Source organism: Copadichromis virginalis, linkage group LG11 (genome assembly GCF_057382275.1).
Source record: "Copadichromis virginalis isolate Kocher_CV1m ecotype Utaka linkage group LG11, C_Virginalis_male_GT1.1, whole genome shotgun sequence".
Taxonomy (NCBI): domain Eukaryota; kingdom Metazoa; phylum Chordata; class Actinopteri; order Cichliformes; family Cichlidae; genus Copadichromis; species Copadichromis virginalis.
Window position 1 is genome coordinate 35,770,607 of NC_140628.1, and position 26,611 is coordinate 35,797,217.

At 38.9% G+C, this 26,611-nt stretch overlaps 2 protein-coding genes and 1 long non-coding RNA gene across 5 annotated transcripts in view; 1 reads left to right on the plus strand and 2 right to left on the minus strand.

The window, feature by feature from the left end:
- The first annotated feature begins 2,780 nt into the window (after positions 1 to 2,780).
- On the plus strand, positions 2,781 to 7,006 carry LOC146699337 (uncharacterized). 2 transcript variants are annotated; one of them, XR_014922811.1, is made up of 2 exons: positions 2,781 to 2,902; positions 6,794 to 7,006. It is a non-coding gene; the product is annotated as an uncharacterized LOC146699337 (long non-coding RNA). The 2 variants fall into 2 exon arrangements; XR_014922812.1 differs by lacking the exon at positions 2,781 to 2,902 and adding an exon at positions 6,023 to 6,663.
- Positions 5,218 to 20,413, minus strand: LOC146699338 (ubiquitin-conjugating enzyme E2 E1). Of its 2 annotated transcripts, none has more exons than XM_085472211.1 (6): positions 20,292 to 20,413; positions 18,081 to 18,264; positions 17,570 to 17,620; positions 12,008 to 12,140; positions 8,126 to 8,273; positions 5,218 to 5,503 (listed from the first exon to the last, which is right to left on the minus strand). In XM_085472211.1, exons 2-6 carry the CDS (start codon positions 18,233 to 18,235, stop codon positions 5,406 to 5,408), a joined length of 585 nt encoding a protein of 194 aa, XP_085328337.1. In that variant the 5' UTR covers positions 18,236 to 18,264; positions 20,292 to 20,413; the 3' UTR covers positions 5,218 to 5,405. The 2 variants fall into 2 exon arrangements, with proteins under 2 accessions (XP_085328337.1, XP_085328336.1); XM_085472210.1 differs by having other exon boundaries at positions 20,288 to 20,412.
- Positions 20,414 to 24,225: 3,812 nt separating this feature from the next.
- LOC146699339 (ubiquitin-conjugating enzyme E2 E2) overlaps positions 24,226 to 26,611 on the minus strand; it is a 39,322-nt gene continuing 36,936 nt past the window's right edge. The window contains exon 6 of the mRNA XM_085472217.1: positions 24,226 to 25,061. Within this exon, the coding sequence (XP_085328343.1) occupies positions 24,964 to 25,061 (98 nt within the window). The 3' untranslated portion in view covers positions 24,226 to 24,963. The remainder of the gene's footprint in view (positions 25,062 to 26,611) is intronic.

Genomic DNA, 26,611 nt, shown 5'->3' on the forward strand with positions numbered 1-26,611 from the left:
TGGCCACTGTTGCGTCCTAACGCTAATAATTAACGATGTATTTAAAATAAGACAACTATAAGTGTAAACATCTGTCCCTCGCATGATTCCAGCTGTGATATCTGCAGTTTATAAATGTGGAATACTTTTTTTTTCTTTTATAACTGTTTCGCTAACTGTTTAAACCTGGGCTGAGGTTTAAACTTTAAAGCTGTAGTTGTAAAGTGTAATTGATAGAAATAAACAAATGTTAGTTACAATTTAACTACAATTAGACAAAAAAAGGTCACAATAAAAGTATGTACAGGAGGTTCTATAAGGAAAAAAACTGTAAAAGGAAAGAAGTTTCCTTAACTGTCTCTAAATGTTAATATTTTTGCATAGTTCAGTTGTTTAACACTCAGAAAGAAGGTAATCTTTTTAGAAATGTATATTTTTGTAAAACATGGCTTAAGCAAGCACAGGTGCAGGTTTGTGTTGTCACCTCACAGTGAGAAGGTTCTTTATTTAAGCTTCCTTGTTGGAGTTTGCTCTTCGCCCTCTATCTGCATCGGTCAGGTTCTCAAATTTATCACTACTGCAGAACCTTGTGAAGTGAATGTATGACTGTCTCCATCTTGGACTGGTGTCTAGTGGATTGTACCTTCTGCTTGCCCTGAGAGGTGTGCTGCAACCTTGTCAATGAGGAAAGCAAGGGACAAAATTAACCTGTCCTGGGGTTCAAGGGTGAGCGTCTGCTGTTCAGGCCTAAGCCCACAGAGCTAAGCCAGCCCACCACCCTGAACAGGCCTGTAGAGGTTGGATTGATTGGTTGTCATTGAAGGAGGCCCTGGCAGCCCAATCCCTGTTTGCAAAAGATTGCTAAAAGAATATGGTGGTTAGTAATAGAAAGCTAATTTGAGCTGCTTCCTTGTCACAAGGAGTCTCAGGCAGATAGCTCTTCATGTTTTGATTTTTTTTTTTAACTCTACATTTTCTTCCTGACACAACGTGCAGCTGAACTAGCAAATTTTTTGCAAAGTAACTGTGTAAACCACTAAAATATGGAGCTATGGTAGTAATGTGGAGTGTAAACACAGTATATCGATTAGCACAAGGATAATGGCCCCATGAGGCAGTGTGTTATGCTGTAATTGTATCTCATTTGTTCATTATGCTAATGCACTAGTAATGCATTAGCTGATACACTGTCAGTGTGTATATGTGCTGCTTTCATAGCTCTGATGGTGTGTATACACTCAGTTGTTCTGAAGACTTTTCTCTATCGAGTAAACCTTTCATGAGCTCCAAGTCCACCATATATTTAGCTCAGCATTTCTTATGATGAGGCCCACACAGAAGCATATATGCAAAAAGTGACATCGTCAACAGCAGTGGGGATTCAGAGCAGGGCTGACCACTTCTTGATCCTCCCTTTGCCACGTCCCCATGTAAAGCACCCTGGAAATACCTCTGATTATGGCGCTGGACTCATGCTCACTTTGTAAACGCCTGTAATTCAATCACTGTGTTCTTGCACCAATCTACTTGTCAGTGAACCCAGCTGGTCTCTGTGGGGTTTTTTTGCAGTAGTCTTGGAGTAGCTATTGCAAATTACCTGGGGAAAATGCTCGCTATGAACCAGGATTATTTTTCCTTTTAATTTTTAGTAAAGTGTGAAATAACTTTTTAGATGGAAATGGTTTTGAAATTATATGTAACTTTTTTAAATTGACATGCGTATTTGTGCAGAGAAAAAATAACTGCAGAGGAAATTAGACAAATGATGTTGAAGATGGACCTGATGGTGGGTGAAAAAAGAGATGATGGAGTGAAGGAGGACTTGGAGAGAGTTGTTGAGAGAGAGGGGGGCAGATGATAGTGGCAACCCCTGAACAAGATTTATTATAATATTGTGAAGACAGGTGGTCAAATCAATGAGCAATGTTTACTTACATTCAAACTGAACTCAATCATATATGTGCTTCAGTAATTTACAAACTTCTAATAACACAAACTCAACATTGTAATCGAACTGATCAGTTTTTGCATATTTGGCAACTATTAACAAAACCCTTCGAGGACTGTGTCCTTGATATTCATTATTCATTTCAACGGCATGCAATAAAACCATGTTTAATATGCTTACCATATCATAAATGACTTGTAGCATTGAATGCTACACTGACACGATATCTACAATGAGATTGAGTGAGATGAATGATTAACATTTATACTATACAGTAACATTTATAGCTAGCTCAATGGATTTAGTGTTGCCTGAATTTGGAATTTGTTGTTTGAGCATGTACAAATCCAGCTGTTTTGGAAATTATAACTTTGATTCACTGGTTTCTTGACAAAAAGCCAGTTTATATGAAGTTGTCATGATTTAAAATTTTTCGTGCAAACACATGCACAGTGACTGTGTGACTAAGTGCTCATTGACCAGATTTGTCTTTCTGCCCAGCGTTCAGGCATCCTTGGAATGATTCTCACTCTGCAGGTCGCCAATGCTCCACACCCCATCACCCCAGTATTTTAAGAAGACTGACACACATTTTGTTAACAGCTGAGTGCATAACAAGAGCCTAAAACTACAAATGACTTAAATAAAATCATAATAAAATTAAATAATAAATGCTGAACACATATTGGATTTCCAGTTTCTTATAAGTTCCCTGCTTTGATTTAGTGCATTTACAACATTTAAACAATTGACAGCTCGCCCTCTTGTTACTCATGCATGTATTTAATCTTTTTTTTCCTGCTCATACTGCAACCATGATGATCAGCACTGTTCTTTTTTTCCAAAGTGATGCTGACCCAGTGCAGAAAAATCTGGAACATGGCATCCCCGGTGGTGACCTGGGTTTGACCTGACCTCTGTGATCTACATACTTGACACTCACCTAAAACCCACATCAGAGACCTCCTATATTTGGTAAAAGCCAGCAGCAGTTTCATCTTTAGTTAACTGTCAAAGCTTCTGCACGTTGGCAGAACAAACCACTTTTACCTTTCAGTGCTGTGCAGAAGTCTTCAGCCACTCATTTTCTTTATATTTTACTAGGAAAATGGGAAATAGATTCAGTGATTTGTTGAAAAACATCCAAACATACAATATATAAAGCAAAAGCAGAGTTTCTAGTGAGCTTGAAAATCAATATTTCATATGACTGCCTTTATTTTTAAAGACTGCCTGAACTCTCTGAGGAAGTGTTCTCATACTTTAAGTAGTCTTCAGGAATAGTTCTTGAAGGACCTCTCTGGATGTTTGGGATCACTGTCATGCTGGAAAAATTAAGGCATTAAAAATTAAGCTGTTGCCAATCAGATCCATGGCAGATCAAAATCTGATGGTACTTTTCTGTGTTCATTTGACAAAATCCCAACACCACAGGCTGAAATGCAGCCGAAAATGTGGGCTAGATGAATCATCTGAAGGGCTAAATGCATCTTTCAGTTCTGCATCAGGTATTTTTTGGATGTCTTCCTGTTATTTGAAGGACTTTAAATCATTGTTCATCTGGTATAGACTGTTTTAAGGTTTTTAGGACTTCCACTTCTTTTGTCCCCCACTTGTTCAGTTTCCAGTGACTTTTTTTAAAGACACACTGCACATCATGCTGAAGTTTTCAGCTAATGACTTTAATACCATTTTATGTCTGTCTTCTTTGGGATTTTTCATAGATTCAACTAAATAAATGGGGGAAAAATCGTGTTTTTGAGACAGGCTGCTAACAAAGGTTCTAAAGCTAATTCTTTGTTGTCTGACACAACATGGTTCATTTGAGTTAGGTGCTTTTTTTATGCTTGACATATGATTCATAGGTCAGTGGTAAGAGACTGGATATGCAAAACTCATTCAACTGAAAATAGTCAGGTTTAAAGACTGGTTTGAAAACGAGTGAAAAAGCAGCCAATGTCTAAAAGCAACAACTTTGAAAGACCTTCAGACAGCCTGGAGAATTACTACTCCAGACCGCTTTAAAAACTACAACAAAATCTGGCACCTTGGAAGCAAAATATAAAGGATAAGTGGTAATCAAGACTTTTGCACTGTAGATTCTAATTTCAGTCTGCAGACTTCTGTGTTTAATCCAACACCAGCTCTAAGTGAGAGAGGTCACAAAGAGCAATTATCGTGTCCTGGGAGTTAAAACTACCCGATGCACTTGTTAAGCTAAATTGAATAACCACTTCAAAAATATCACAACTTTCTGAGTCTATTCAGGATTCATAGGCTGAATATAACCCTTTATGATAAGTTTCATTTAAACTTATGTGTCTGTTTAAAAAAAAAAAATACTACTTCATAGAAATGTACTAAAGCAGCTAATGATATGATTTAATACAGGCCTGTAACAGCACATACAGGCTTCAACTGAATTACTCACTGAGTTAATGTAGTTTCGTATTTTCAGATCAGTTTTTCTTCTATTCTGACTTTTTGTTTTGAATTCAGTTTCGGTAGTTTCCCCAAGCATGTCTGCTCACTTCAGTTTAGTTTCCATCTGTTTTCGTGTTTGCTTCAAGAGCAAGATGTAAGAGTTTCAGAACAGGTGTTACAATACAAAGACAACAATTTGTGAAGGCTGCTGGCTCACAGTCATGTAAACGTCCATAATGTCACACATGTCCATCAAAGCCTTGTTGGACAGGTTGGGTTGTCAACTGACAAACACTAAAATTAAGCATGTTCCCTCAGGTATGGAAGGCATGTTTTCTCTTAGGACACTACTTTTCTCTGACACATGGTTAATCCTGCATGTTAGCAGGTGCTCTTCTTACAGTTGTAAAGGTAAACATGACAGGTATAAACAAAAAGAAAAATGTGCATTTTTATGGATAAGCTAAACACTTATTTAGCATATATAAACACTAAATGCATCTACTTTCAACTAAATGACTCCATAAAAGCTAAACAGGGGTGCCTGACTATCAGTCCCCTAATGTACGTTTTCAGTTTTTAAAGAGGGTCGGCACTGCAGTCGTGTATACAGCTTCTCTTTACTACAGTTTATGCTTTGTACTAGTGCTTTTGTTTACTGTACATCTCATTTATTTTGGCAGCTTTTCTTAGGCTATAAATGCCGATGGGTGTGTGGCATGCTTCACGGTGCATTCTTGTGCCTTCACAAATATTTTTACAATGCTTGCAGCGGAAGTTTCAACATGCACAGAGTTGTATGTGGAATTCAGTTTTCAATTAACAATGTTTTTTTTTTTTAAAAAGAAAAGAGGCAGACTCATCACTTCCTTTCCATTGTGTTCCTTTATTACCACGTTTCTGGAGATAACTTAATCAGGAAGCAAAAAATATACCAGACAATAAAGTACTAAAAATCTGAGATAGAAATAACACCCCCTCCCCCCAAAACAAGCAACCCAGCGACCCTTCGACCCTCCTCCTCCTTTTCCTGCTGCTGCCGTCCTCTGTGGGTTTATGTGGCGTATCGCTTTGTCCACTGTTTGGCTGTTCGGTCATGTTCTGCTCTGTTAGTCGTGTATTGGGTGGCGATGCTTCCCACCAGGGGATCGGCTGGGTGAACAGAAGAAACGGGAATAATCAGAATAAATTGGAATAAATTACTTTAGAAACATTTCGTCTGGAATGCATGTGCAGTACATTCAAATCTGTTCTTCCGATTTGCCATCTAAAACCTCCAAATGACAGTTTAAGTTATAAATTAACATTCCACCATGTTTGGAATTAAAATTCAGAGCTCCCGGAAGCGTCTTCATGGCAGGGTGAAAAGGTTCGATAGTCTCTTTAATACAGATTAAAAACTTCAAATAAAAAAAAGCTCGTAGGCTGGTCGGCAACAATTTAAGACTTGGAAAACATTCATTTCGACACCACTTTTTCATGATCTCTGTGCATGAATGCTACAAAAACAAAAAACTGAAGCAAATTAAAAGGTTTCAATTGTTTAAGAAGTTTTTTGTTTTTTTTAATTATTGAACATTTGGATCTGAGCAGTTTCTCAGTGACACTGACTACTGTACAGTCCTCATGCTCTTATTTTGAAAGATTAGTCATTCTCATACAACTGCAATTTACTTTTTTGGAAAAAATAAAATGATAAAATTGATGGTTTACACAAACTTGAGTCACATGTTTCCATTTTATGAAATCATGTAAATGTTTAGGTGGACCGTCAGCTGGAATTCACATCACATTTCTAAAACTGCACCTCACTTTGAACTCTGCCTTCTTTCTTAATGCTTCATGCTGCATAAAAGCTAAATTACACCCTCTCTTTTACAACACGGCTGCTGTCTTGTCTTTCAGACAGGTTCTCCTCACTGGTGAATGAATCAGAGTAAAACTTTTATGCTAGCTGCCTGCAGCAGCATGCTGAGCACATAAAATCTGACCGCGTTTACAATGTGCAGCTTTGGGGTCATGAGATCAGAGTTCACAGCTGTGGAAGGTATGTGGTAAAAATACGGGGTCATCAATTCGAATGGTTGTCAAAGCAGCGGTGCGACGCGCACACCTGCAGTAAATGTGGAGCAGCAGGCTATTAAATTTGTATCAGTTTCCCACAGTGTGACAGTAACAGCGCATGTCAGTGACTGAGCAGGGTGAGGAAAAGAGGAAAACTTTGCAGCGCCTCATTTTTAGAATCCCTGACCTGAAGCAGCCAACTGGCAACAGTGCTGCTATTCACCAAAGACTCTTCAGTCTCACACTAAGTAAGATACCAATAAAACCAGTGTGACATGCATTAGGGAAGGGCCATTCATCAAATTTTTATTTTTATTTTAATCACTCCTTTGGCTTCCAATGACGATGAACTTTTTTTTTTTTTTTTTACTGCCTCAGGAGACCTGCACATTGGTGACGGGACAAGTGACAGAGAGCTGACAGCGGCGATCCTGACAATGCCACGATTAACAGGCTCAATCTGAAAAACTTTCACGGCTTTTACTTCTGTCCAGTGAGTCTGCCCTTTTTGGAGGTACAAAAACCCACTGCTGTAAAGAGAAATGATGCAGTTGATTTGATGATGCACTGGAAAGAGTGCGCGTTTCACAATTGTAAACCTGTAAAAAGATCATTAACGACTTGACATCTGAGGGTCTCTCACCTCTCTGCTTTTGGCAGCAATGAGGTTTGTCACATGACGTGATGCAGGCATTGCTCAAGAGTTGTCCGCCATATTGAATGTGACAGTTGGTGGCGAATTGCCATGGTTACCTTTAGTTTTTCAAGTTTGTCTGCAAATACTTGCTAATGATTAGCCGAGTGGTGGTAAAACCTGAAGTTTTACAAACTGGAAATGGAAAAAGTTCAGCTCTCAGCCAACATGTTTTCAAAAAGGGGCAACATTTTATCTTCCCTCCTCCTGTTTGTATCGCACTTCTCATTTTCATTACAGCTCAGCGGGACAGTGTTTTGAGGACCAGTCTGTCTGTAACGCAGCTTCTTCCATTACTCTACACCAGCGGTCCCCAACCTTTTTTGTCCCATGGACTGGTTTAATGTCAGACAATATTTTCACGGACAGGCCTTTAAGGTGTCGCGGATAAATACAACAAAATAAAATGACAGGACCAAAATTACAAAAAAAAAAAAAAAAAAAAAAAAAAAAAAAAAAAGTATTGTGTAATTGTGTAACTTTATTAGCAGCGTCCTCCTGAATTGCACTAACCACATCGAGAGTAACATCCTCCTCTCTGCCCCTTAATGCTCTCTGGTCGCTATGGTAATGCATAATTAATTCTTTCAAAATAAGACAAACAACTACAACACAGGAAAAGACCCAGGGAAACAGAGTTAACGATAAAAACCCTGAAAATCATAAATTTCACGACCGAGCCTCAACTCTCACAGCCCGGTACCGGTCTGTGGCCCAGGGGTTGGGGACCACTGCTGTACCTTACATGAAGACGCTACATATAGGAGTTATACTTTTACATTAAATCTACACCATAAACAATGAATAAAGTTTTTCAATAAAAAACACCAGCTGGCCCAAGCCTGGATGACCCAGTTTTCCCTTCACTGCGTTTGTTTTTCATGGGCACCAGATTACATTGAAATAAATCCATGTTTCTTAATGAGTAATTGTCAGATGTTACAGCTGTTACAAAAATACATCTTTGCTTTCTGAGTACTCAAATGATGCAGCTTTCATCAGCGTGCATGTCTTACCTGGGTTACAGTCAGTGAGCAGGGAGCAGATGGACAGCAGCACCTTGGAGATGGTGAGCGCGGGGCTCCAGTTGTCCTTCAGGATGTCCAGACAGATCACCCCCTGACTGTTGATGTTGCAGTGATAGATCCTGGTACGGAAAGTTACCTGCAGACACAAAGATCCTGCATGAAAAACACTTAAAAAAAAAAAAAAAGTCTGTACTGTGTTCTGCATTTCTCTTCAAACACTCCTGTATTGATCACTTTCACATGTGTTATTAAAAACAAAATTAAGCACTCACACAGCTCAAAATATGACAAAATATTTGTTCTGTGTAGAGAATTTCAGTCAGTGTTGGACTGCAATGAAACCTCTTCAGTAGACAAAAGCCCCCTAGTGGCTGAAAAGAAGTACGTCATCTTAACTGTCTTGGAAGGAAACCTCACTTTTCCTTATCAGTACAACAATCAGCCATAAACAGTGAGTCATTTACAGTAAATGTTCCGTGTCAAAACTGAATGCAAAATTATTGTGGAACAAGTGAAGTGTGGAAAACATTTGGAGGAAATTTGAGTCCTTTTCATCTCAGCGTACAATGTCTAATACTCATTTCCCCCCCCAAAGAGACAAAAACACTCAGTTTATGCGCTACTGTAGCGTGACTCAAGATTTCCAAGAATGATAATCGGTTTTTGTCTCAGTTGGTCATCTCTGGTATTTATCATGCTGTATCACTTCTCACAGACATTAAATATAATCTAAGACTAAAAAATAAATTACAGGAAACACACAGAGAACCCCACCAGGGTGATGGTGGGGTTCCCCCAAATCAATTTTACACCCACCTGAAGTGCCACAATCTAAACCCTTAATGTTGCTTTTTTTCATGATTACTTTTGTTCAGTAGCAAAACTGCAATAACTCAATGTGTGTAGCGTGGAGGAGTAGAAACCAGCACTTCTTTTCTATTATAATTCACTGGAAAGCTTTCACAGGTCATGTCACCACGATGAACAGGTGACTGCTCAGAACAGAACTTCTGAGATGTCTCATTTTGATCTACATTTGACACCAGGCTCATCATATAACCATAAAGAAAGTAATTATTTGTGTACTTTGAGGGCCTGTAACTTCAGTTTTTTCATAGTATGAAAATAAAATATTGCATGATTTTGAAATTGTTATTTAAAAAAAAATAAAAATAAAATAAAATCTGGGAGTCTGAGGGTTCAGATAAAAGACGATGACCAATTTTTACTGAATGACTCGCATGGTCATAAAATTTTCTCCTCAAATAACTTACTTATGAAAACAGCCAGTATATGTGTTTTCTTTTTACATGAATTTATATTTCCATCATGAACTGAAGCAGCAAAAGCACGAAATTAAAATCTGATTGCGTCAAGTGTCCCTAACCACAAACCCCAAACAAAAACCACCTACACAGACATGAATAGTAAACGCTGTGATTATCAGAAATGTGCTTACATTTAATCTTCAGTTTTGCTTTTGTTTAACAGAGCAGATTTCTTGTTGATATTTACATAACAAAATAAATTTTACTCAAACATAGAGACCAGATGTTTATTTTATTAAAACTAAATGTAATGAATGGGCCAATTAAGTATAAAGGGCTATGCTTCGGGTTTAAATTAGTCCATTTTTAGCATCATTTAATATTTTGTGGTGGTTTATTACTTAATTTGTAATCCCATCAGAACAGGTTGTTTCCCACTGCTGTTTGGGCTTTTTACCATGTATTTGTTTTGTTTCATTCCACTGGGAAACGGACTTGATGAAACTATACACATCCACTGGGATGAGAGTTTTCACTGTCACCGCTGTGACTCTGTATGTTTAAAAAAAATGCTGCTTAAATCATTCAAATAATCCTCTGGGGAAAAACAAATGAAACACTCGTCCAGTCATTTGTAAACTCTGTAAATGTGTGATGCTGATCCAGAGTAAGCAGCTGAAGCAGTTATATGATGGAAAAAGAAAACGCTTCCATTTAGGAAACAAAAGGGGCGACCATGGCTCAGGGGGTTGGGAAGCGTATCTGTAACCGGAAGGTCGCCGGTTCGATCCCCGGGCTCTCTGTCCTGGTCGTTGTGTCCTTGGGCAAGACACTTTACCCTACCGCCTACTGGTGTTGGCCAGAGGGGCCGATGGCGCGATATGGCAGCCTCGCTTCTGTCAGTCTGCCCCAGGGCAGATGTGGCTACAACCGTAGCTGCCTCCACCAGTGTGTGAATGTGAGAGTGAATGAATAGTGGCATTGTAAAGCGCTTTGGGTGCCTTGAAAAGCGCTATATAAATCCAATTCATTATTATTAACATGAAATTGCAAACATTAGCATTAGCACAAAATAAAAAGAATAATGCATAAATGCTTGAATTGGAAAGTAGAAGCACCGATTTCCCAGAAATCTGGACTGAATCCACTTTTTTTTTTTTTTTAAACTGTGTTTGGGATAATTAGGCTGTAATTTTAGAGGTTAAATGTGACCATCATGAGCTGCTGTGTTGTTACAAAAGCAAGAGGAGCAGGGTCTCAGTAAAAGCAATCTGGCAAACAAAAGGTTGTACAATGTGTTTGTTTTGTGTGTGGGAGTGGAGCTGGAGGCTTTTTTGTGCTATTTGAACATGTATTCTATAGCATATTTAATACAGTGTGCCTAGAGAGGGCGTGTTTTCTCATAAGAGATCCATGTTTATAGTCACCGTCGCTAATAAAGAATAAAGCTAAGTTTTACTGAAGCTTGGAGCATCATTTTGTTTTAAAAATAAAATGATCTGGTGATTTTCACATTCACAGGACTGGTTGTCAGAAAATCGTGTGTACTACAGAGCTTCACAATGTTAAAACCTCTCAGCAACATGCAATGAAGCACAAAATCTACAGCTTAAAAAAAACAGACCAACAGATGATTAATACGGTACTCTTGTTTGAGTAATGACTGAAAACCACAGTGCTTATCTGTGTCAAGATTTTTTTTTTTAAAATGAGACAACATATTTTGTGTAAAGTCCTGTATCCTGGTATTATGAAACTGTACAGTGTCTCAGTGAGAGGTTAGCAAAGGTAACTAAAACTCGATGTGAAAAACATTTTAATTAGACAAAATAAAAATTTAAATTATACTATGTCCAATATATTTCTGAACATGCTCAGTTTTGCCTTGTAAAAACTAAAAACTAAAGTAAAACCACAGGAAAAAATAAAGTGAAAGAACCAAGCCCACACTGGAAGCAATCTGAAACTGAACTGAAAACATAAATAAACACCAACGTGTTTTTGGAACAGTGTGGGGATGGAGATTTAACTGGAAGTCAGTGTGAACAGTTTTTTCTTAATTGTTTGTTTCCCATTTTTCTGGAAATTATTTATGACAAAAAATCCCTTTGGGATATGTGTGTTTATTAAAAGGAGCACACTGTATATTTCTACTTTTCCTGCTGTTTGAAATAAAAATATTCTTGATAAGAAGCGAGCAAATGTGTAGCTAATAAAGCTCCATCTTGGTATCTGATAAAACTGATTCTTCATAAAGTAACACATCTGTTTTCTCAAGTTAACAGATGTACTGACTTGAGAAAACAGACGGGTTTTTTTTTTTTTTTCCCCCCAACCCTGCACTGTCAAACTTTACACCGTTATGCAGAGCTACTTTTATATCAGGTGACATCTGTTTGTTTTGCTTCATTTAATAACCCAACCTTCCAACTTTTGGGTTAAACATAGTACACCTTGTCTTTTAAATCAAATATAGTCCTTGAACTCGATTTGATGTTGTTATCTAAAACCCTGCAGCTGAAACAGTTTCAGTCTAAACACCTGCTGCCTGCTTCTGAGGTACAGTTAACAGACATGAGGTTCTAGTATTGTGTATCAGTACCTTGGGGGGTTTAAAGGGGTAGTCGGGTGTGAAGGCGATATCTAGGAAGAAGACGCCTCCCTCGTACACAGAGCCCGGCGGTCCCAGGATGGTCGACCTCCACTCATAGATATTGTCTCCTTTTGGACCAGCACTGCAATCAGAAGGATTAAATTCATTTAAACTGGATTTATGTTCTGGTGAAGCCACAAAAATATTCTGAAAACATCAAGGTACACTTAGTTTATTGCACCACCCACATAAGCCTAAAATACAATATTTATTTGCTGCTGTGCCATGAGTCACATTTTAAAGAATGAAAGTTCTAATCTTTGTCGGTCATCTCTGGTGTTTATCATACTACATCAATAATAACGAAGGAGGGGGAAAAAGCTTTGCCGATACAAATCTCATCTGCAAACAGACAACATCCACAGAGCAGACACACCGACGCAAATGAAGTCAGAAAGGGAGGAAAGAAACAAAGAAGAAAAAAAAAAAGACACCCACACACAGACTGTAGATTACAAGCTGCACAGTGGATGTGCATCAGCGGCAGTGATCAAAGCAGTGTGTACTACAGTATGAAAGTCACATTCATTCACATACTGTGTGTATAAAACACAATGAATCACAATAAAATTCACGTTTACTGGCAGCACGCCGAAGAAGGCGTCAAAAAGGAGCTAAAGCTGATGATAAATGCCGCGTTTGTAATTCGACAGATGAATTCAGTGGGCTGTTAAAGGGAAATCCCACCCAAAGTAACGCCCCCCCCGTAAAAACGACATTTGACAACACCTCCTGTAACCTTAGCGATTAGTTCTAACATCTCAGTAAAGATCTGGTTTTAATAGCCATTAGAATAGTATCCGGATTTTTCTAAAGGTTGCTGCACAGGCAGCGACCTCCCTCGCTAATGTCTGATGCACAGCCAATCATTCTGTTCTATAAGCAGACCTGAAATATGACAGAAACCTCTCAGTTCAGAAAAGAGCTTCAAGAGTCACTCCTAACCATTTTAAAAGCAAATTTTTTGTCTTACTAATGGTCATCTTACTTACAACTTTCCATCTGCTGCCCAGACAGAAGGAGAGAAAAAAAAACTACATGCACATGAACCTGGAAAATAAATATTTAATTCGTCATTGTTGACGCTAATTTACATTGTCCAATTTGAAAAATGTGTAGCTGAAACACTCTGTTACAGAGAAGGAGAAAATGGGAAAGAGGAAAACAAAACTTTTTGTATTTTGGGGTGCAACGATACTCGTATCAATATTGAACCATTCGATACAGTGCTTTTGGTTTGGTACGCATATGTATCGAACAATACAAAATTTTTAATTTATTTTATCAACTTTTCTTCTGACGATGCTGTCTGTGTTGAGAGCTCAGTGGATCTGCGTTCGACTTATCTGCCTAGGCTGCACTGTCGAGCGCAGATCCACTGAGCGCAGCGCAAGCTAGCGAGACAGAAGCTAAGCTCGTTGCAACATGGCAAATTGAACCTCCCCCACCCTCATTCAGGCGTTTGGAACTATTTTGGTTTTCATGTGAAGTATGACCCTGAAGGTAAGCGCGTCATGGACAAATGTAAAACAGTATGTCGGATGTGCCACGCAATGCTCAATTACATTGGTGGGAACTAGTGCGTTAGCGCAGTTAGCTTGTTAACGTGTTGACGCCGTCCAGCCGCACGCACGGGGCGATCCGCGGTAGCTCATTAACGGAGATTTGCCGTGTTGTGGCGTTAACGTAATTTCAACGAGATTAACGCTGACAGCACTAGTGGGAAGACAACGAATATGACTGCACATTTACTCCGACATCATCCTAGTGCAAAGACAAAAACAACAAGCACACATGCTACAAACTTTACCCGAGTCATTTAGACAGCCGTTACATGATTCTCATTATGGGGACCTGATATGTTTAATATGCTGCTGAGAATATAGCCCAGAAGAAGCGTATAGTATAGCTTTTATTTTGGAAAGAGCCATTTCTCTGTAATAAACTCTCTTTTCCAAAGATGAGTGATTTCTCGATCAGATAGTTTTTTATTACTTTGTTGTTTCAGCAACATTAAATTTAAAAACTGTACTTTTGAGTTCAAATATATATTTATAATTTTAATAAATGACAAATTAAAAAGGCATGAACATTTTTTTTGTATCGAAAAAATATCGAACCGTGACACCAAAGTATCGAACACACATTCAGCAAATGTATCCGTTTGGCTGTTCTGTCTTGAAAACTGCAACTTCACGACTTCCCTACATGTGACACGTGTGGGAAACATCTGTAAATTCCATTAACAAACACTGGACAAAAAAAAGAGAAGCACTGTACTTGTAGCATATTTTCCTTCAAACATAGAGAGTCGAAGCTTTTTCCCTTGAGCATCATTCAGAAGATGCCAGAGTTGAAAGCAAATCCCCAGTGATGCATCTATGCCTCATGATCTGTAATCTGTATTGATTTTTCCTCAAAGCAGCCCAGCCTTTATCCCTCTGACATGTAGAACATGCGGCTGTGAACCCCTCAGGGTTCATTGCTATGAGCCATAATATCAGTATTGATTGAAAGCTCCTGTGGTGCAGCAGGGACGCTGGGTAGGGTTAGATATTGCGCTCTTCTGTTCGCTTTTAATCAAGGTTAGCACAGAGCTTCACTGCCAACGACAACATGGAATATCGATCCAGGGAGAACCATCTGGACTAATTATCTGGATGTTAAAAGATATAGCAGCAAATGTGATAGATGAAAGGCTCTGACTTTCAAGTGGATGAATTCTAATTATAAGACTCTTTCCACACTGCTAATCAGCTTAAAGTAGCACCCTTATGAGACATTAATGTTGCCGTCATATAGGATATGACTTACTTGAGCTATATTGGTCTAAGATAACTGGACTCCACCTACCTCTTTTATGGGTTAAAACAAGGTGGTGCATAGTTTGAAAACAGCAGGATGGCTATCATGTTTGCACTATAAAGTGTCTTCAAAAAGGACCTTTGAAACAGTCGCAGTACTGTTTAAACTAGAATGACCTTATAGGACAGGAAGTGACAGGGCCAGCTACTCTATCATGAGCTCTAAACTACATTAACCTTTTAAATGATTTTAAATATTCTGATTTTTTTAATGAGGTGGATTTGGCCTGAAAACATGATTTGTAGAATAAGATGTAAACCTGTCACCTGTAGCAGGCAGATAATACTGAATTATTGTTATTGACTCAGATTGTACAGGCCAAAAATCAATCAACCAACAATTCAGCAGGCTGCACCTTGCCTTAAGTCACCTGTTTCAAAAAAAAAAAAAAAAAGACTTTTCTTCACTATGTAAAAGTCACGAGTTAAGACAACAGCTAGATTATCTTCATTTGATGATTCTGTGCCAGGATTGAAACAAACATACAGCTCTTATAATGCTTCCTGCCTTCACAACATAGACAACATCTGCAGTGGCTTCTAAACTTGTTAAACTACTGAACAACAATTAAAAGAGAAAACAAAAAACAAAAACAACACACCGTAGGGTGACTATTAGATAAACGTTGTGCTGTGTGCATCCCTGTAGCCAACAGTCTGATTTAGTAAACAGGCTGAAACTTTTCTAAACACATGGCACGTCGAGTAATGTGAACATGCCTGAAGGGGACCATTTTCGGCTGTTTGCCACATGTGAGAAAGGAGCATCTGTGGGAAATATCCTGACCTCATTCTCCTGTCTATAAAATGTCTGAAAACAGCTGGACATCTACAAAAGCGAGAATCAGGTAGAGGCAACAACATGAAAGTGGCCAGTTTCTGTCTGATGCCTGAAGGAGCCCGAGAAGCTGCTGTTTTCTGAAAAGTGGCAGCAGTAACAACTGAAGTCAAAGCAGAAACCGCCGTTTCTTTTAGGACTGTGGCTGTGAACTGACACCAATTCCTGTTTCTTTCATTTATCTGCAAACATCCAGACAGCGTTCATTTGTGTGATGGTCTGTAGCCTGAGGTTGTTTGTCTGATCTGCTGAGCCACAGTGGGACAGATTCCTCTCCCTCTCTCCCTCCTTTCAGAGAGAGGTCAAAGGTCAGACGCAGCTGCCGAACAGCCACCTGGAGTGTGGCGGGGCTCAGTGATTTGCCTGAGGACACTGCAGGCAAAGGCTAAACTCAAACATGTCAGTTTTAAGCACAGTCTTTCCGATCACAGTGGTGCATTGCTACTTTTAACATTTAAGGACAATTAAATAATTAAAATAATTATTAAATAATCACTACTTTTCCCCGAGAATCTGAAGTGGTATATTTAGTATACTGACTGTTAATGTAAAATACCGCAGAATAAAAAGATTAAAATTGGATTTGTGTGTGTGCAGTTTGTAAAGTGTCTAAAGTGAAGATTTCTAGTTAAAAGTATAAGAAAAAAAAAAAAAAAAAAAAGAAAAAAAAAAAGAGTCCTTATGTATCGTATATGTTTAGAAGTTTTTAGTTAGAAACTAGTATTTAGTAATTACAAACATTTGACATAATTACACTAATCATTACAAGCTCTCTGAAATGTTTGTGTTTAAATATGCAAATACGGAAATGCATGCAAGTATGCATTAAATAGAGATGTGTGAACACTGGGTAATGTTCAGATATCGCATCGTAAAGTGTTTAAAAAAATAAAAATAAATAAAAATAACTCTGGATATCCCATCTCTGCATAAATCTGACGTCGGTCATCAGTCAGAAAAAAACCATTTCACTTTTTTCAGGAATAAAATGCTCAATAAATCAAGTTGAAGGTGTTAAAAGAACACGCTTTTCAGCCAAAGCTCTGAGTGTATAGGCAGGAATACTACTGCTAAGCCTGGTGGACCTAAGAGCTGCTGAATAGAAGATTTCAGGATCAGAGCATGAGACAATTTGTGAAAACAGCCTTAAAATGTGCACATGATGGAATTCATTTTAACTGGACACTAGTATTCACTGCTTAAAAAAGTAATAAATATCAAACTTCACCAGTTGATTACTTACATAAAGACTTTTTTGCATTAGAGGCCCTAGTTCATTAAATATGCACTAATTTGTCTAACTTTGCATTTCCCCTATTGGTGCTCTAAGTCGGTGAATAAATACGTTTGGTTATGGAGACATGCATGACATGCAGCAAAAACCCACATATCTACATTTCATAATATTCTAAGTAAATGATGAAAATGATGTTTCCCAACTAGCCCCAGCATCTTGACCTGACCTTACAAGCTGAGCTCTAAATAAACTCAATGCAGCAACTTTGTGAATTCTGGAGAAATAACCCTGCAATGCTTTCTAAGAATGTACACAGGTGTTAAATATAAGGAATATCTTGGAAACAGCAGCCAATTATTAGTTTTAGATTAAAAAAAACAAACATATTTTATCTCCACAGCGGACAAATTCTGAAAAAATGTTAACCATTGTAATTATGATCTGGATTTGACCACAGTATTGCTCTGTATTGTATATTACAGCGGCTGGTATCTGAGGAAAAATACAGTGATGGGTTTTATTACCAGTGCAGCTAGGTAGATAATTGACATGTGGTACAGAGTGAAACCCACCTGCAGTTTGGTGGAGGGTCCAGTGTAATGTCAGCCAGCTCTTTTTGAATCCTGCACATCAAAGAAATAGTCAGTTACAGTAATAATTACTCCAGAAATCACAGAATTTACGACTCAGACCCTCTTATTTAAATGTGAAATTTACATATTCACTTAGGGATTAATTAATGTAATTTCTGCTACAATTCCTTGTGTAAAAGAACAAGTGTTGGTGAAAGTGAGACTGAAAGTGCAAATATATAGATATAGACAGACACACACACACACACACACACACACACACACACACACAGAAGAGAAAAGGGAAGTGCTAAAAGACAATCTTGTGGTGTGCTGAAACACATGTCTCTAATGGACTTCTTCTTATAAATTATGTTAAAATTTACCCCTAAAAATAAACCCACAGAATTTTTGTTAACACAGAAACCCCCCAACAATCAAATTCTTGAGATTAAAGAGAATTACGGGGATGTCCTTGAGATACTTCTGATTTATGGTTTAGGTTTTTTACCGTTTAGCGCTGGTGGAAAGCAGCTTGGAGTTCTTGCTCATGCTGGCTTTGCTCTCCCGTTTCTTCTTGCAGAAAGTGTCCTTCTGTCTGGTCTGGCTGGAGGAAGGCGGCGATGACGAAGAGCTGGTGCTGGCACGGGAGTCTTCATCCGACATACCGGTTTGGTTTGGAGAAGAGCCGGAACCTAAAAGGTGGAAAGCCAAAAAGATTCAGAGTCATTTCTAAATGGGGCTTTTGTTAATTTGACCTCCAAGCAGCCATTTAATAAGCCACTTCCATGTTGTGAATGTTTAGAAGCACAGCGGAGGGTTGAGGAAGAAAAATAGAGCTTTAAACCACCTTCATTTGCAGCTGAAGGTTTTTTATGTGAATGTATGGCAGACTTAACAAGAACTGGCTGAATTCTCCAAATACTGAAGCAGAGGAGACGCCAGAACATCCTTTATGAAAGAAAGAAGCTCATAACCAAGTCTGAACCGAGACTATACATAAAAGTATTACTAGTTCTGGTAAATAGACTGGTTCTTATAGAGCACTTTTCTACTCTACTGAAGCATTCAAAGCACTTTATACAACATGCCTCGTTCACCTATTCACACCAGCACTTTTTTCTATGCTTAAGTGCTTTCTATCTAACAGAATGTGAACTTGTGTTAATATCTTCTGACCTCTTCTACCCCCTGAGCTACAGCCTCCAACATTTTCTGTTTGAGCTTTTCTTCAACCTCAAAATGATCCAAAGCATATTTGATGTTTGATATTGTACCACAAAATCTCATTGCGGTCCAAAGAATTTGTTCATATTTAATTGACCAATACAACTTATAGAAAATAAAATTAGAAAAAAAGATCACCTAGATGGTGATAAAATATATATGTGTTTTATTTACTGAAGTATAAAAGTGTCTTAAACAGGGGTTTCCTGGCATTTTTTAAAGTCTGTTTCAATATACTCAAACTTAAAATTGTTTTTTAAATGATCAGAATTAACAGAGTCACCGAGCTCTGTCAAGCAAGTTAACGCAGACCCTTTGTCTTTATAAAGGTCAGAGTTGTCCTGGATCACTGATGGGAATTGGTTTCACTTCAGGGGCTATTTATGCATTTTAAAGTCCATCTCCTGGACATTGCAGTTTCGCCACAGAAGGTCGACTTCAGCAATATCCCGGGGGGGGGGGGGGGGTGTAGGAAAGGTGATCAGCAAAACGAGGTGAAAGTGTTTATTTAACAGCAGCCCCGTGGAGTTTTTTTCACCAAATCCGAAGCGAAAACGAACCGTTCAGCTCCAGCTGCCCTCAGAGGGCGTAATTAAGCTGGTCTTCCGCCTCTGATCGACGGTGGCCTCAGAAGAGCACCAGCTGATCGGTTTTCGAGACGCGGCGATGCGAACGTTTCGCTGCGGCTGAAATCTTTCGATTTAAGCGAACTCGATTTCGCGAAAACGTCGCTTCGACTCGATTAACTGGATGCAGTTGAAGTAATTTAGGTTACGTAATAAGTCAACAAAGACAACACGTAAATGTGAGCAATATTTAGCGACTGTCTGTTCAGGTTGTGGGGGTACGCGTGTGGGAGAGGAGGTAGCGCAAACAAAGCCGTTCGCGAATGCTGATTTAACGTTAGCGTCACGGAAAACGTTAGCTAACGAACAAGCTAGCTAGCTAGCGCTATGTACACTAAAACGAATAATTTCACAGCCAAGAAGCTCAGTGTGCCTGACGAGGGGTCAATGCTAAAAAATTCAGATGATTTTAAGTTTATCCCTGTGGTGACACCCTCCACCAAAGCTAATGCTACCGGCTAACGCCCCCCTTGTCCCCTCAGATCTCCCCACTCTTACCCCAACTTCAACTAGCAAAGACTCTGGCCTTCTGCAGTAATATATATTTAAATGTCGGGTTGTGTAGCACCACACATGGTTGCATCGTATTCTCGTATATCAAACTTGTCGTATGAAGGGTGTCAGTTTGAGAGTGAAACATTAAACGCGTTAGGTACTAGCCGGGAGCAACAGCTGCGCTCCAGCACATAGTCGGAGCCCGTTTTCCGTGCGACTAAGTGATAACCGCGACCTTCTCGTTCGTGTGCTCCTCTCTTTTTAAACCATCGACTTCGACTGAAAAAACACACGCAGAGACGCAGACAGTTCACACGAGTCTGATAAATAAATGCCATTAAGCCATTTTTTATTCGCTAATAAAACTTACCCACTCTATTGTGTCTGGACCTCCGCCACAGTAGAGGCTAGCTGGCTGGTGCTTGTCGCCCTCTGCGGAACGGAAGTAGCCTACCGCGGCTGCAGTGGGCTGAACTGCACCGGTCGTACTCTGGAAACAGTACAGGCCTGCAGCGAGTGCTTCACGCAGGTTACATAATATTAATAATAATTTTTAAAAAAGTTTATTTCGGGCGCTGCAGTCCAATTCAGTACACAAGAAGAAAGAGTAATGATTAGAAAACAAACAGGTAGTTGATTCTGTGTTTCTAGAAACAGGAGGAATATCTTAAAGTTGGCTCAGTTGCAGCTATCATTACTGCACCTTTAATTAATCAGCACATTCATTAAAGCATTTTAAGCTTGAGCAAAATCCCGAACGCAGCATTACACAGTCAGGGCCGTGCATATTTGGACAATGACACTGCTTTTGTCTTTTCTCCTGCACACCAGTAACTGTGCAGTGAAGTGCAGGCTTCCAGGTTGATTTGAAGGGGTTTAACGAAAGTATTGAAGTAAGTGTCTCATACATACCACCGCTTTAGAGGCTTAAAAGCAGTTGACCAAGAAGCCGTTTCATACATGGGCCTTTCCCTTATTATTCCATGAAAGATCTCAAAGACGTCTCTTAGGATATAAATATTAGACCCAACAGCTGAAGGAGGCCGAAGAAGAAAAATAATCAATAAAGCAATAAGAGCAAAAAAAAAAAAAAAAAAATAGCAGTAGCCAAATCAACAATCTAGCACATTATGTGACCTGGAGGATCACAGAAGGCAGCTAAAGTGCATGGGCTAGATTTACCAAACAGTATGTGAGGTGATTATTACACACTGGTCACATTTGCAATACCTAAAGCAGATAATCTGAAAAGTGTGATGTTCTGTCTGCTGTATTCAGGAGGTCTTATTTAACAGATCTTTAGCTATGACTAAGCTGCTGCCTCATCGGCCACAGAAACTGACAAAAAACCCACTTAAACTGACCACATGTCTGTGGACTCATCCAATAATTACTCACAACGTGTTATTGCAGGACCACGAGTTGAAAGTATTGCAACCAAAATTGGCACGAAAGCACATTTTCACAGTTTTGAAAGGTTAATGGCGAATAGTTTGTATTTCTGTGTTAAAGGCGCATCAATTCTCTGCGCTTGTGCCTGCCATTATGTGCAAAAAACAAAACAAACAAAAAATTCAGGCCCTTGTTATTTGGGCTGACCGTGGCTCAATTACTGATAAATTACATATTAATAGATTTGTAAGGGAAACGTGCCTTGCAGCTGTTAAATGACCCACGAAGTACATCATGATGCAGTTACCCGTGGAGGGTGCGCAGGTTTAAGAGGTTAATGGGGTAATTTAGTCAAACGGTGACTACTGCTGTGCTTTGACAGTGGAATACTATTTTCTTTAACCAATTTCAAGTGTTGTTTTCAAGGTTTTTGACTATCTGTTTAGGCACTTCAGTGAAGTTATAAAGTACATCGAGTGGAAAAATTTAGCCTAAAATGCTGTAATGGACTGAAATTGGAATACAATTCTCCTTTATTATCTTGGAAAAAAACATGTACTGTACGCGGGCAATAAGAACAGCATGGGAGCCAGCAAAGGTTAGATTGCTGTTTTAAAAGCAACACATCAACCTAATCCTGTAATCTAATGTGTGGTAAAAAAATGCAGTTGTTTTAAGCACCAATTTAGTCTGAGATGGAGACTTTATCTCGTTTGGCGAGCAGCCTTCTGGCCAGTCTTACAGTCTAATGGCCACATTATTACTTATGCAAAGCACCAGCCAATTGGAGCATTAATCAGGAGAGCAAGCGAAATACCAAAATCTGTAAGAAACAAGGGATCAGTCAGCTCTTGTTCTGTTGAAAAGGCTTAAAAGCTTTTTGCTCTATGACTCATTTATGATTCAAACATGGCACACCGCCAAAATATATTGTGTGAAGTACTACAAAGTTTAGTTTGTGTTTTTTTTAATCCCCCTTCAGGTCCATTCTTTTGTTTTGAATATTTTAATAGTTCTGGACTCACTGTGGACCCCAGTTCACATACATAAAAAATCCTTTTTAAGGACTGGATATTTATTTTCTTGGAAAACATCATCAATTCTACCAATAAGCAGAAGGGATGTACTGACCGTTTAATGGAGAGAAAAAAAAAGTACATTAACCTTTTTATTAGAACGGTATAAACCAGGGGTATCAAATATAAGGTCCCCAGGCCATAATGGCACACTGAAAGGTCCAATCGGGCCCACTGGAGGCCTTTTCAGAGTGCAGAAATTACAAAGGGCAACTTTTGGCTGTATTTCGCATCAGGAGAGCTTTTTTTTCTGAATGGGTCATTGCAGCTTTATAACTTTTCTACTCAGGTGGTTACGCCAAAGAGCCACCGTGATGCGTTTGTGTTTTAAAACAGTAATCTTCCTTTGAAATGACAGTACACGCCACCATTTGCTGGTCCCCCCAGCGGCTCCCTGGCAAGACGGTCCTATGTTGGTAATATGTTAAATAAATGTGAGCACAAGAGAGAGGAGACATCCTACAATGAGCTGAAACATTAAGTCATTTATTTCTGCATATACAACTTCCCCTCACGATTTCCTGTCGCCACCCCTCCCCCTCCCTGTACTGTTCTGTTTTTAGTGACCCCCCCCCCCCTACATGGCCACCTCTATTCTTAAAAAATATATATCCGGAAAAAAAAAAAAAAAAGACATTTTCAACTCGCACCATTTTCCAGGAATATTTTGTTATATTTTATGTTCTTTTTTTCCTGGCATGAAAGGAAGGAAACATAATGACATTTTGAACATTTCTGGTTCGTCTCTCCACCTTCATGCACTTTATTTTCTTTTGCTGAACAAGTGACAAACCTCATAATAAATCAAGTTAAAGATGAGCTCATGTTTATTATGGTTATTCAACCTTTGGTCTCCATATGAATATGTCCATGTGAATTCCTATGGTTAAATGATGGTGTAATAGTTTTGGTCGTCGTAAACAGGCTAAAAGCACAGGTAACTCAATAAAAGCAAACTTTATTTTTTAAAATAAATTCTAAAGTTGTTTTTAGTTCAGTTGACTAAATTAATTAAGTCACGTCCTCTGGAGCTAAAAAAAGAAAAAGGAAAAAGAAGAAGCCAGTGTGCCAGAAAAACTGCAGTTCCATTAGTGGCCACTTGAGGCTGGTTCCAAAACAGCAGAAATAAATATTTTTACAGTCTGGACTAAAAGGGCTTGGGTCTCTATAGTTAACTTTCCCCTTGATCACACATCCGAGGGAGTGAGGGGGTAATTTATTTGTTTATGTTTTTATACTCATCCATCTGGATAACAGCAATATATTCAGAGTTATTGAACTAGTCTAATGGAAATATTTGATAAGTAACACAACCTGTTATGAGACAAAGACATTCTAAGATCTTTGTCTTTTTCAGTTTTGATGGGTCAAGAGCTCAGATTTTATTAGCCTACAAGCACCCCCCCCCCCCAAAAAAACAAAAAAAAACAAAAAAAAAAAAACAAAACAAAGTCAGCACAGCAGGAGACAAAATTCTAATGGCTTCAATGACATAAAATGAAAACCAATCGGGGACTACATCCATCTTTTGTATACAGTCTCTGCAATATCTTCAAAAGGTTTGTCTTTCTGTCCACAAACTGAAGGCCCATTTTGAGTTTCTGAGGTGTAAGACTAGCTAACTTAAAAACTTCACATCACATTCATGTGGGTAATAAAATCTACCCCTCACCCAGTGTGTGCCAAGAAGTGCTGTAATGTTTATGACTGTAATGTTTCATAATCAGGCGTGTTCGCGTATGTGAAACATGCAACATCAGCAGTCAGGAGGGTGCGCGACTGAATGAACAAGTGTAAATATTTAAGGGTGAAGAGATTGCAGTTACACACAGAGAGCAGAGCGTTTTCTCACAAGCCAACCACAGTGTGTTTTATTGGGTGCTTCAGTAATACAAGTGCACAACAAACCACTCTGCAATTGCAGAGGTGGCGGGTAGCCAGTAAATATACAAGTCCTGCCTCTTTCACAGGCAGACCTATACTTTTGCGGTCTGCCTCAAAAGCCTTTGAAAAAATACATACAGTACAAACAAAATCAGAGAAAGTTAAAAAGCATGAAGTAGCCACTTTCCTGTTCCATGCAGATATCATACTGGTGACAACCAAAAAAATAAAAACGAGAAAAACAAAGTAAAAGCATACTCTGCATGTTTGTTCCAGGTGCCACTAAGAAAATGAGAATACATAATGTATAGCTGAAGGACAATGCTTATGATAATTATAATATTCTGTGTTTTTTTTTTCTCCAATACAATACTTCCAACATTCAGATATTGGAAAATAAAAATCCCAATCTACTCTTTGTATAAAAAAGAAGCTTTCAAGTCAACAAGGAACAAAGGACTTTTTTTTGTTTTCTTTTGTTTGTTTTTTGTTTTTACACAGAAAAGGTAGATAAAAGAGGGAAGAAGAAGAAGAGGAGAAAGAGGAGGAAGATGGAAGAGGAAGGGTGACAGGAGGGCAGATTTACCGCTGCACTTAGTGAGTGTGCTTTGACAGACTAAGGGGTGAGAGAGGTAGAGAGAGGTTCAGTGAGGGGTGAGGGAGGTGAAGGAGGGGGCGGGTCACGGCAGGGAGTCTATGTGGCGTATCTCTTCGTCCATTGTTTGGCTATTCTGTCATGCTCTGTTCTGTTGGTCAAGTACTGTGTGGCGATGCTTCCCACCAGAGGGTCGGCTGAAACAGAGAGAGGGAGATCAATAAATCTTTATTACAGACTCAAAAGTCCAGATGTAAAACAAACAACACGTCAAATAAAATAAGCAATGGAAATGCAGCATAACAGAAGAATGTAGATCATTATGGTTGAGCGCTCTGGTTGCCAAACAATATCAAACAGAGGCTCATTCAAGCAGTCACTGAAGGAAGACCTGTGGATCTTTATTTTGATGTAACTGATTAATCTTTCTTCATCACTGAACTTTGCCTGCTTTCATTAATTTTAGTGCACGGTTAAAGTTGTTGGATGTATTTAATGCTGACTAGCTGTGCTTTGTGTTACGGCCATTGGGAGTCCTAATGAATAAAGAAATAAACGAACTGTCCTAAAGAAATGGTTTCCAAAGTAACCGTTTTCCCCTAACTGGCCAAGAAAACCAAAAACAGCAATATTTATTCCAGCTCTTGAGATGAGTACACTCTGCTCTCCGGTTTAGACACATCCCTGCATGCTGGAGGGCTGCTGTCAGATGGCAGCAACGTTTACAAGGAAACTGCCTCAATCTTTAAATTTGGCAAACTAAACAAGCTGTTTATCTGCACACACCGACAGACTTTCTTTCTTTTTAATCCTGCGAGTTCTTAATCCTAATCCTATGTTTCGGAGAAAAGCAAAAAGTACTTGTTGGTTAAAAATGTAAATGGGTTTTGACGTGTGTCTTTGGCTTCAGAGAACAAAAGCAACATTATCTGATAGCTCACAGTCAGGGTCCTCACTGATGATGGTTTAGACCTCAGAACCTTAAGTTAGATGCTTTGTAAAAGAAACCTGCTGTGGATGGGAGCAGCTGAAAAGATGTTTTTCCTTTAGCTTTTAAGCTTCTTGATAAGGTGGACTGATAAGATCTTCAGTGGCTTTTTGCCTGCAAAGTTTTGATTGCTTCACTGCTGCTGTTATAAATCTGTTTGTTGAGAAGACTTAAGGCTGCCTGGGCTGGACCTTAATAACTCTGATTCATGAACAAGTTCATGAACAGGTTTCCTGTTTTACACTTTGCACATGTCTATTTTTAGCCGCAAACGTCTTCCTGCTGTGCTTAGAATCATTGCCATCGTTGTTACGCTCTGCTACTGTGTGTAACATCACCACAGCCCTATAAACCATTTATCCTGGTGCTCTGTAGGTGTCACCATAAAGAACAAAAAGAACAGAACACAGCCCAACACTGGTACGGTCAAGAAAGCAGTCACACAGATTTTAAAGTTGTTTTTCCCAGAGTGATTCGTCTTTTGAAGATGCTGAAGCGGAGACTCTCTGAGCTTCTGTACGAGAGCAGTGAAACTGCAGTAAAGACCAAGCTGCCCGTACAAAGCAAGGCGTGCACCTGCACTTTGGCTAGTGCTGCCATTCACCAGGGCAACAAAGGCAAGTATAAACTAGGAGTAAGAACAGTCTCTTATTTTGGTAACCGTAAACACTTCCTGTATTTGAAAACAGGATACACTTGAAAAAATATTGATGTCTAAACCTCTGACTTTCGGTACTTTAATTACATTTAGACTTTCCT